Source organism: Poecilia reticulata, chromosome 1 (assembly GCF_904066995.2).
Source record: "Poecilia reticulata chromosome 1, P_reticulata-male-v2, whole genome shotgun sequence".
Lineage (NCBI taxonomy): Eukaryota > Metazoa > Chordata > Actinopteri > Cyprinodontiformes > Poeciliidae > Poecilia > Poecilia reticulata.
In genome coordinates, this window is record NC_088830.1 from 14,106,226 (window position 1) to 14,117,433 (window position 11,208).

The 11,208-nt window shown below is 40.7% G+C and overlaps 1 protein-coding gene across 1 annotated transcript; it reads right to left on the minus strand.

Moving 5' to 3' along the window:
* Nucleotides 1–498: 498 nt before the first annotated feature.
* On the minus strand, nt 499–5,511 carry LOC103464532 (prostaglandin E2 receptor EP1 subtype-like). The gene is made up of 3 exons (XM_008408703.2): nt 5,086–5,511; nt 3,322–4,223; nt 499–1,451 (listed from the first exon to the last, which is right to left on the minus strand). The coding sequence occupies exons 2-3, from the start codon at nt 4,180–4,182 to the stop codon at nt 1,182–1,184; spliced, it is 1,131 nt and encodes a 376-aa protein (XP_008406925.2). The 5' UTR covers nt 4,183–4,223; nt 5,086–5,511; the 3' UTR covers nt 499–1,181.
* Nucleotides 5,512–11,208: the final 5,697 nt, after the last annotated feature.

Consider the following 11,208-nt stretch of genomic DNA (forward strand, 5'->3'; position numbering starts at 1 on the left):
CTCTTGTTATTCAGTTTTAACTAACAAAAATCTCAACAGACAACATGAGTTATTCAGAAATGCACCACATTTACATTGAAATCTTACTGGATGTAAGAAGCAATTGAAAAGAGCAAACAGTATTTTATCCAAAAAAATAGATCTTATTTTTAACCTTCTCCCTGCTGAGCTGGATGTTTATTGTACTTCTGAGGTAAAACACTGGTAGCCACTACACACTGACTCAAGCTTTAGTCAAAACACTATCCTTATATGTGTTTCTGATTTATTAGATTATGATCTCTGTGACTTTTGTGGATTGTCCTTTTGCTAAAACATATCAACTGAAAGTGAAGAACATAATAAAGTGAGCAGGACATCTCTGTTGGGAATTTTTTTTAAGGGGAAAATGTTGCTCATTGCAATCAAAGGAAAGCTGCTGGAGGGTTTTCAGTACATTTACCTCTTTTGCAGCTCTTCAAAACGAGACAGAATAAAAATAAGAGCAGAGTTTCAAAGTAAAAGCACATTGTATGGTTTTATTTACATTCCTTTTAAAGTGTTTTACATGTTCTCAATAAACTGAAAGTAACATTCAAGTATTAACTCATAAAAACCTTATTGTTTTATACATTGATGTATAAAACACACAAAATAATACTCAAAGTCAAAATTACATGTGAACATTGGACATTCTGTAATAAATTACATTCAGTAGAGTACTAGCAAAATGCTCGATTATTTCTGGGTTTGCTCCATAGCGCCCTCTGATGGTTATACCGATGTAAGTCTCAGAGCTTTCAAAGCGGGTCAAAGTTATAATTAAACTTTTCCCTTTTACAAATGTTCTAGTTTCTACACAGTGTGTTTAGTGCTGAATTCAGATTAATCTTCATCATTTCATTATTTACATAGAGAAATAAGGAATATTCACTTTTTCAAAGTAAACAGAGCATTTATGATATTTTGTGCAAAATTACAGCCTTTGCTAGCTTGCATTTTTCAGGTCAGAGAAAAAAAACATGCTGGTAAACAGAGTGGAGTTAAAAAAAAAAAAAAAACCTTGATTGATCAAGAAAACCTCCAATGCTGGACTGCTTCCTCGTCATAGCAACAACATTTCCTCCTTCAACTGCTGTTTCTGTATTTATAAAGGTTTGTGTGTTCAGTGACCTGCTAACATAAAAAAAAGCATCCTTTGCTCAGACTTGCTGAACTTCCTTCTGGTCCATGCTGGGGAAGAAACTCTTCTCCCAGCGACCCATCACAGTGTCCTTCAGGCCCACCTGGCACTTTACAATGAGGTAGATTTTGCGGAGCACGGTGCGGCGCAGCAGGATGTAGACCCAGGGGTCGAGGATCTGGTTCCATGTGGCCAGCCTCACTCCTATGTACATCAGAGTTTGGTAGTTGGTCAGGTTTTCACCCACAGTTCTGCTGGAGGAATGGATCACCGACATCAGAGCAAACACCTGTGTTGTTGGTCAAGAAACACATTCCTTATTTGTTAATCTATAGATTAAAATGTGTTATACAATAAAAACGTGAAATAAATTTAAAAAAAAAGAAAAGAAAATTGAGTTGTTCTTGTTTAAAAAGCTAGCTTTGTAGGTTCTGAAAGAATTTTGCAGTTTTGGGTCAAGTTCTAAATCCAATCAGGCTCAAAGTAAAGTCACTTTCACAATGACAAAGAGTACTTTTGACTCAAGGTTCGCTCAAAGCATCACAACAGTTTCATTTGTATGTTATTTTTGAAACAAGTAACTACAGAAGCACCAATATTGATACTTCTGCCATGTACTTTTCGTGGGCTGGATTGTTCTGTAATCCAGATAGTAAAAACTAAACAATACGCAATCCAACCACTTGTGTTGTTGGTCTTTTGTGACCCCTGAAGCAACTAACAAATGTTTATTCATAAAAAACTACTTTCACACCCTTTATTGCATGCTGTTGACTAACAGAGTCAAATAAATATAATAAAGTACAATATAAAGCTGAATCCATTCAGTAAAAAGACATTCTGCCTTCTTAAAGCTAAATTCCAGAGTCTGCTGTAAAATGAAACACTACAGTTCGTTACATATAGAATAAAAAGTGATGTTTGTTTTTCTATTTGTTTTGCTGTTCTGTTGCATATTTATATTTGGTCAAAAAAATAAAAACTCAAGAACAAGTTTGCGCTCACGCATGCCTGTGGTGACATCACATCAGAAATTGGACAACTGACCTGAGTCCTTGTGATTTTTTCCATTTATTCACATTTTTTACTCACATCCCTCCTTTAGAGGTGTCTTCAAGTGTTTTATTTACTCATTCCAGCTCAATTCTAGTGCTTCTCATGATGTCATCAGCCCCAGTACACATAAAGCAAAATTAACAATTTTGACATCAGGGTTTTAAATACATGGCTCACAGCCTTAGATCCAATTCGGTTGAGGAGGTTCTGGTGCAAAAAAAAAAAAAAAAAAGTGTGGACCGAAGTGCCAGGTCATATTGAGCTCACAATCACAAAGATTCATTTTTTGCCGTATGGATGGATGACAGGGAGATTGATCCAGTGGATCCAGCTTGAACTGAACAGAAAATAAATTGCACCATTAACTGTTAGGTATTTCTACAAGTTCTCCTGATGCATTGGTAAATTTTCTTCTCTCCGAGTCTAAGAACTGCAGTCTATAGAAACGTACCGGTGGTCTTTGTCAAAAGTTCTGGGTTCACTTAGAAATATCTGTATTTATTATTACGGATATTTCCGTAATAAAACAGTTGGTTACTGTGTTCCAGCAACCATCTGTGTTCCAGTGGTACATTTTGGTAGCTAATCCAAGTTTGTCTCGATGAAGGGCTAAATGATCATTTGAAAAGCCTTGTTAAATCATGTTAGCACAGCTGGAAATTGTGGTAATGATTAAGGAAACTGATAGCTAAAATACCAAAGGTTTGCAGGGCTGCAATTGCTGCAAACAGATTCTTTGGTGAAAACAGAGTTTGAAGAACAAAATTATGATTTCAAGTACAATTACAACCTTGCCAATGTCTCTTGACTGTGCTTCCTTTTCATTTTGCAACTCACATGACTGATAACACGCGAGTGTTCAACAATATCCAGCAGTTCACCCAGTCCTTTTGTCCCAGTCTTCTTTGTCATGTAACTTCATGTCATGTTTTGGCTCCATCAGGTAAAGCAAGTCTTCCAGATCATTATACCATGTTTGACCTTTGGTATGATGTTTTTTTTTTCTTTTCTGAAAGGTAATATTTGCTTTAATCTACCTGTAAGGAGGTATGTCTTCTAAAACAGAACAACTCATTGGAAAACTGATTTTTCTCATAACATACCAGCAGAGGGCTCCAGCAGATGCATGAGGTGACCATGATACCAACCAGCTGAACCACCATCTCTATGTCATGGGACCGGGCCGAGTGATGGGAGCCGGGCTGCCTCCTGATCCGGGCCAGCACCAGCGTCAGTCCGCTTATTGTGTTACACACGAGAGCCACAGCCAGTGAGGTCAGGCCGAGTCCGGAGAACAGCGCCACAAAGGCCACGTCCACCCCCATGGTGTCGTTGAGCACGTTGATGAAGCACCAGGTCTTTGGTTCCTGATAGGTGTATGAGCCGAGCTGGAAGCAGGGCAGCAAGGCCACACACAGAGCTGCCAGCCAGATGACGGACAGGCAGACCTTTGCGCGAGTTTTGGTGACAAGGGACGAGTGCAGCAGCGGTTTGGAAACGCCCAGGCATCGCTCTGCGGCCATGGCGCAGCCCATAAACAGAGGGCAAAGGCCAAAGAAGACCATGCTGCCACCTAGGAACTGGCACATGCTATCAGAGGAGTCCTTGGTGCTCTGTCTGCCGGTGAGGTAGAGCCTCAGGACCAGGGCACCTGGAATCACATGGCCAAAGAAGTCTGTGATCACCAGAGAGGTGGCAAACAAGAGGAATGTAGCTTTGGAGCGCCGGCGCTGCAGAGAGTAGGCATTGACCAGGATGAAAAGAGCCACCGTGTTGGAGATGATGCCTAGCGACATAGGCAGCACCACGCTGATCACACCACTGGTGTGGTTCTGCACAGCAGTGACATTTTCCTGCTGCTGCTCCATGGCCATCACCATGGCCTCCACCACAGATGCACTTCCATCACCCCAATGAGGAAGAAGTGAGGAGGGCGAGGAGTTAAAAGGCCTCAAAGCAAACATCTCTGATCTCTGAAGTTTATGGGGTCCATTGTCAAAGCAGGCTATAGGAAAAAAGGAAAAAAATTGCAGTTTTTAAAGTAATTGGATGTAATAAGGTAAAATTAATGTTTCAGATCTTTGAACACACTTTGATATCAGGCAAAGACAACATGATTACAAAAATCGACTTTTCTAATGATGATTTCAGGTATTAAGAGAAAAAAAATGTGTTCAACAGAAGACATGTAGAACAGTCCAAATATTTTTCTCTAGCACTTATGCACGAAAACCAATAAAGATGAAAAACACTGCATGTATGATCAGTGGGGCTGTCAGCTGTAATTTTGGATAATTTAGCCAAACTCTCTTTGCATGTTACCTCAAAAACACCAAATGAGGGAAACACACTCTGAGAGCAATGCTTTTCAGCACTGGAGTTCAGACTCTGAGAATCCAAGAAGAGCAATGAAGCAATTCTGGGAGCGATAATGACTTTCATATTGCCAGCTCTCACGTTCAACCATGCAAGTTTTATGTTCTCTTTTTATTATTATTAGAATCTGTCCATTCAAGAAAACTCCGCTATTGCTTATGGTTTAAAAAACACACTCAATTCATTATCTATTTATCATATCCATGTCTTTATATTGCTGCTTAACCTGCTGCGATCTCTTTCAAATTTTGTTTTTTATTAATATCAATCCGATATTCCAACATAATGTGACACAGATCGGCCAAAGAAGCGGGTGTACTTAGCTGTTGCACTTTACAAAATAAAAATATGTAAATATAAAACCCAGTTAAAATATTAAATTGATGCTAATCGCATTTCTTGTCTTTTAACAGAAGTCTTTTTTTTTTAGTTTTACCCAAAAAGTTGATCATTTAATTTCACCGACAGCTAAAAATAAGAAATTAACTCACCAATAAGACCAGAAAGTATTTCCAGAGCACCTGACTCTTCCTCGACGTCTCTCTCAAGCAGTCCCCGCGATCTAAGAACTATTGGAAAATGCTTTTTCAAAAGTGTCAGAAGTCATATTTTTCCTCAATAAAATCCACCGCTGCTGGGGTAAATTAAGCAAAGAGTCGATGTCCTTCGAGGCGCATTTTTTTTCTGTGTGTTTTTCCTCTGCGGGCTCGGTTCGGCTGACTGACCATGAGCTGGAGGTGAACGGAGCATTCTCACTGACACTGAAACGCAGTCTGGTGTTTTTATAGCGCGCTTCTCCTCAGCCTGTGTGGGCGTCTCTGCGCGCGCGCCCCCACGGCCAGCTCGAGTCTGCTGCAGCGTCTGTTTACATTAAGTACAGCATCAGCCAGCGTAAGTTCAACCCGTTACTCACCTTATATGTTTCACTAAAATGACCTCAAAGAAGATTAAGTCTGTTTTATCTCAGCACACACACACACACACACACACACACACACACACACACACACACACACACACACACACACACACACACACACACACACACGCACACACACACGCGCGCGCACACACACACACACGCACACACACTTAAGTGCCACCCTCAGGTCAGTAAATGGTTAAAAAGTCGCTGCTGGTATCAGTTTGTGGTGAAGATGCTTTTTTAAACTCTTGGATCGATTTGTAGAGGTTCGGTTCCATGCATTATGTTTTCTTGCTGCTCCATGCGCAAACACCGCACTCAAAATAACCTCCGATACAGTAGTAGAAGGATCCAGTGCTTAATGGATGCACTCGGTCAGCGGCCTGGGAGGTTGTCAGTTTGACATAGCTACTGAATAAATGACCTCAACAAGACAGGTTAAAATACCTAAATCTATAAACAACAGAAGAACTTTTACAGGGCACTTTAGATACTTGACAGGGTGGTGAAAACCTTTTTGGTTAAAATATTGAGAGAGCAACATCCATCCTCTAAAGAGATCCAGATGTTTCTCAAGGACATGGATTTCTGCAGAGACATCTGGCGAAATCTGTCATGTTGTGTCTGGTTGAATGAAACCAAGAAGACATTTATGCCCCTTTTTACTGCAGACTGGAAACAGGTGGTCCTGTTTGCTCTAATTTTACTGGGACCTGGACCACCAGCTGTAGTTTGAAAACGGACTGAATGAACACTTTGAATTGGCTGCTGGTGCACAGGAAAGGAGGCCAGACGGGTTTGGGTACTGACCAAGTACTGGGGTGATTCTGTTACAGACAGACATGTGAAGGAAGAGTTTATATTACAGGTTTGTGTGGCGGCATAAAGCTCTGAAAGTCAGCGTTGGATGGAATAGTAGCAATAGTCAGCTAGATAAGGTTCTCCAAATTTTCATTTTCTAATAAGGCAATCTGCAGAATAACTACTGAAACACAAAACACTCACCAGCACAATCCTGACGGTTTCTCCTTCAAAATCCATATATTAAATAGTTGTGGAACTACATAATACACTTAAACTGTTTATAGAGTTGAGTTTATTTTGATATTATTTCCTATAACACTCATATAGCAACATTTGAAGAAACAAAACAATCAAGAAAACAATACACGGATTCACTTTGTTTGCTCATAAGCTGAGATAACTTGGTGAAGAAGAACTTGACTGGCCTCTACAGAGTCCTGAACTCCACCTGATAGAATATCTTTTCAATCAAGAGCATAAACTGCAAACCAGGCCTTGTCCAACATCAGTGTATGATCTCACAAATATATCTGGCGTGAGTTGTCAACAATTTCCATAAAGACAGCCTTAAACCTCGTGTGGAAAGTCTTCTCAGAAGAGCTGAAGCTTGTGTAGCTGCAAACTTAGGGCCAACTCTAATGATTAGACTCTAATAAGAAAGGAAGAAAGTCTTCTTCATGTGTTTGAAGGCACATGAGAGAATTCCAGCAAGAACTAAAAACCTCTGACAAGAGACAAGTTTTAAGCAGTGTTTTAAAAACGACCAGTTGTGTGAAAAAATCAGTGTCCACGGCAAAAAAATGTGAGAGAGCAGAGAACAGTGTGCAGGCTGTTTTGCTGTGTCTCTCCTGATCCTCCTCTCCATCCAGGGTGTGGCTGGCAGGTACAGACGGGTGCAGCTCATTAAGGCTCATCAGAAGGTGCTTAAAGAGATGCTAGCTTCCTGAGACAGACGCCAGGTTTGTTTTGCTCACAGGAGTGAGAATCAGGCTCTCATCTAGTTGTGGTCCTTGTGCCCTGAAGCGCTGACTCTAATCCACTTTGTCTTTTCTGACAGGAAGCGGGTTTCTCCATAAATGCCTGGGTTCTGGTCTCCACTGAGCCACTTCCTGATTTCTAGTGTCTGTGTGGACGGCACCTACTCAGATTTCTCTCCACTGCTCCGCCATCAGCCCTCCTTGTGATTACTCTGTCAATCCTTACTTCTTATGGCATTAAACTCACCTGACTCATTCACCAGCCTTTACCTCAAAGGATAAAATGGACAAAACATCACTGGGCCACAAAACGGGAAACCAGGGCAGGGCTTGAAGGATCGTTACTGTGGCTGTATACTCTTTTTCTAGAGCACAAAGAAACTGTAGATAAGATGCTTTGAATCGTTGGGAGCAAAAAAACAAGACGGGCTGGATTTCCACAACATAGACGAGCAATCTGGCATCGATTGAGACTCCTGTGTGTTATCATATTCTGCTTGGTGAATAGATGACTGGTGAAGGGAGGATAGAGGAGAAAATGACACAGCTAAGAAAACATCAATAATGCATAGATGATGAGAAAACAGCTTTTTTTTTGTTTTTTTTACTTGCTGGCTTATCAATTGTATGAAACAGTTCGACAAAACATTCTAGGAAGCAATTTTTTAACCTAAAATTTGTAGAAGTTTTTCTCCTTTTTTTGTCAATAAATGCAGAAGTTGCTGTCTACTACCATCATGAAGTTCACTGTGTGTCTGCCAGCCACTAAAAAGACGCTGATGTTCAACGCTGAAAACACCCGACTGCTTTTTCAATATGCAGTATTACAAAAAAAAACTGATATTCTAGTTCTTGAAAATTTTACTACAAGCATTTTTTTTTTCCATTACCTGATGCCAGCCTAAAATAACTTTTCAAATCACCTTTAACTTGACATTTCTGATTAGCACATCTAAAAAAAGAAAAGAAAGAAACACACACACAACTACATCATTCCAGTTAGTGAGTTGACTCTGGACTGAAGGAGCCTGACCGTTTTCCCTGTCAGCGCTGACTCGGTCCACTGCAGCAGCCAAACGTTTGGCCACCATGTGTGTTTTGCCTCCACTGTCTAACGCGAGACCCCATCGCCCCTCGTCTTTCCACATGAACTGCTCCCATGAAATGATGCCATTTGGGCTCAACAGTCCGCTGGCAGGTCCAAAACTAAGTCTGGGGTTTATGATTTTGAAGGCTCTTCGACACAATTTCGACTTCCTTTCACCACAAATTTGACAACACACCTAACAACCTTCCAAACAGTCTTAGACACAGCAGATCGGCTCCTCAGATAGCAGCATTTCGGAGTGTGATATTGCTTCTTTTTAACGTAATTAAGCGTAGTCGGCTTCTTTCGGTTGGATGTGCACACAAGTATTTCGCTTTGGCCGGGGGACTCGAAACTCTCCCACCACAACTCTGAAGGTTCCTCTCTTGGCCCATTTTTACCAAAACGTTCAGAACCACTAACGCCCGCCTTGTCTGTGTCCGATGGCTCGTTTTCAACCATCCGCCGTCTTTGAAACCGACAGCGGTTGGCACTTTAAATATGTGATTTCTGATTTTCTCGATCTCGTCAAGGAAGCTTGTTGCCGCGTAGCAACCATTAAACTGGTTTCAGTCGGTAAACGTGACATCATGAGGCAGAGGAAGCTACTTTGTGAGCATTCCTCTCATGACATTTTATGAAGACTATAAGTGCAAAACTGCATGCTATCTGCATCTGCCGGCCAAGAAACAAAACAGAGGAATGTGTTCATACGAACAAACTAGAACAAGCTAGAAAGTTCAACCGATGAAACACACTCTCTCTTTCTAGTGCAAGTACTTTAAACGCTGTTGCCTGGCTGAAACTCAAAGATGACTCCTAATGTTTGGTTACTGTAGTTTTGCACAGGATGAATTTCTGATTGTGCCAAAAACAAATGGTGAAAACTGCCACGTCCTCCTGAAGCCGACTGACCTGTCTGTGGCATTAAAACATTGAAAAGGACTCACTTTTTCAGTTAAACATGGCATGATGGGACGTAGGCCTAAAGGCTGGGGTCAACATGAACTTGGATCGGAGCTACTCAGCAGCACTTTTGATGCAAAGCCACACAAGAGAGTAAATATAGAGGTGAAATGCTGGATGTGGTGTTTACTCGACTTGTCATTAAAGGCTAAACTAAAAGTAAGAACAGAAGATAAACATGCAGTGCGAGAGGGACGCTTCAGCAGCTGACAATAGCAGCTGCAGAATAACCTCGACGTGACAAGATGTGAAAAAACACAAGCTTAAACGGTTGCTAGAAAGTCATTCAAAAACGCCTCGTTCTCATTTTAGCTTTTGAAGCTGTTCAAAAGGCTTTTTTTCTTTGCTTTGTAGACTTTTTTTAAATATAACTATGCTGATTTTTTTTTTCTTCTACTCATGTCCCAGATTGTCTCGCAAAGATATTCTGTGTGTTCTGCAACCGATCACTCAACACCTTGTAAGAAGTTGAATGGTGTCCAAAGGTGATGCCTTTATCTTCCACTGTAGAGAAAAAGATCCATCACCCTCAGCAAACTGCTCCACTGCTGCTTTTTTTTTAATTTTGCTTTTGTTTTCTTTCAACTCCTCTTTACTAACAGCTACAAACTGCACACAGAAATCTACACTTTCAATGGCAAGAAAGTTGAATTATTTAGCTAAATTTCCTGACTGCGCACAGATTTCAACATAAATGATAATTTGTGACAGCTAAACCCAAAACTATTTGTCCTTGGCAACATCCTAACCTTTAGCTCTCTCCCAGATTCTACTTCTGATTAAAGTCAGGGTTCCGGCTTAAATATGTTTTAGAACTTTCTCTCTCAATAAATGTGATTAAAATTGTGAAAGGTGGCATACAAAGATGGCCATTGACGGCTAAAATGTGGTTGAAAAGTGATCAACCAAGCCTGAGTTAAATGTCTGGGCATGAGATAAATTTGGACTCAAGTCCAATAAATCTGGCCAGACTGGTTACCCAGAAACAGCCACAAGCAAGATGTCCGTGAGCATCCAGTGTTTATAGAGGGAGAGTGTGTCAACAGTGCCTGCTGCCTTCCTCCGTAGACAAGCTGAAAGTATTCTGAAATAAAATGTCTGCATGGAAAACACGACAGAATGCATTAATAATTAACATTCTGATCATCTACACGTGTCTTCTTCTCTTTGTGTTTGCAGCAAAAAGAGGATATTCAGACGCTAAATAAGAAGCATGAAAAAGGCTTCTCTGCAGAATCAAACATCCTTGGGTTAAGGGTCTTCAGAGACTTTATCGCAGTGAAACATGTATTCGTGCCACCATTTGTAATGAGCTATAAAAAGGATGAGTGGCGTTAAGTTCATGTGGCCATGTGTAGCAGAACGCTCTCTGAAGTTTGTCTCAGTAACTTTTCCTGTCAAATTCAGCAAGATAAACCAGGAAAAGCTGCAGTCTGAATGTGTCGGGATTTTATCAGATCAACTTCAACCCCAGCATCCAGCAAACTCAGAGGACTCATGTTGTGGCTGTGAAGACACATTTATAACCAGCATTTGCAAACAAGTATTTCATTTTGTGGTTGGCTTCCTTTAGACATCTGTTCCCTTTGAAAATATATTAATTGTTTTTTTGTTTTATCAAATAATGCAAGTTTTAAAATTGAACTGGAGCATTTTGATTTCTATCAAACCTGCACCGTCTCTTTAACATCCACTAACCCTGTTTCCTCTTTCCATCTGCAACCGGGTTTCTAATTACATTTTACATTTAGGGTGTAAGGTCAGACAGTGAGACTCATCTTTAAGGCAGCTAAGCAACCAAAAATCCTAACAGCGCCACTGCTGCGACTCCAGCTGGCTGCTTCTCCTGCAAATT

Excerpts from the sequence above, each read along its gene's own strand:
- LOC103464532 (XM_008408703.2), bottom strand. The coding sequence starts at position 4,182 with ATGTTTGCTTTGAGGCCTTTTAACTCCTCGCCCTCCTCACTTCTTCCT. Across the intron at positions 1,452-3,321 it reads TCTGCTGGAGCCCTCTGCTG|GTGTTTGCTCTGATGTCGGT; the intron begins GTATGTTATGAG and ends CCAACAACACAG.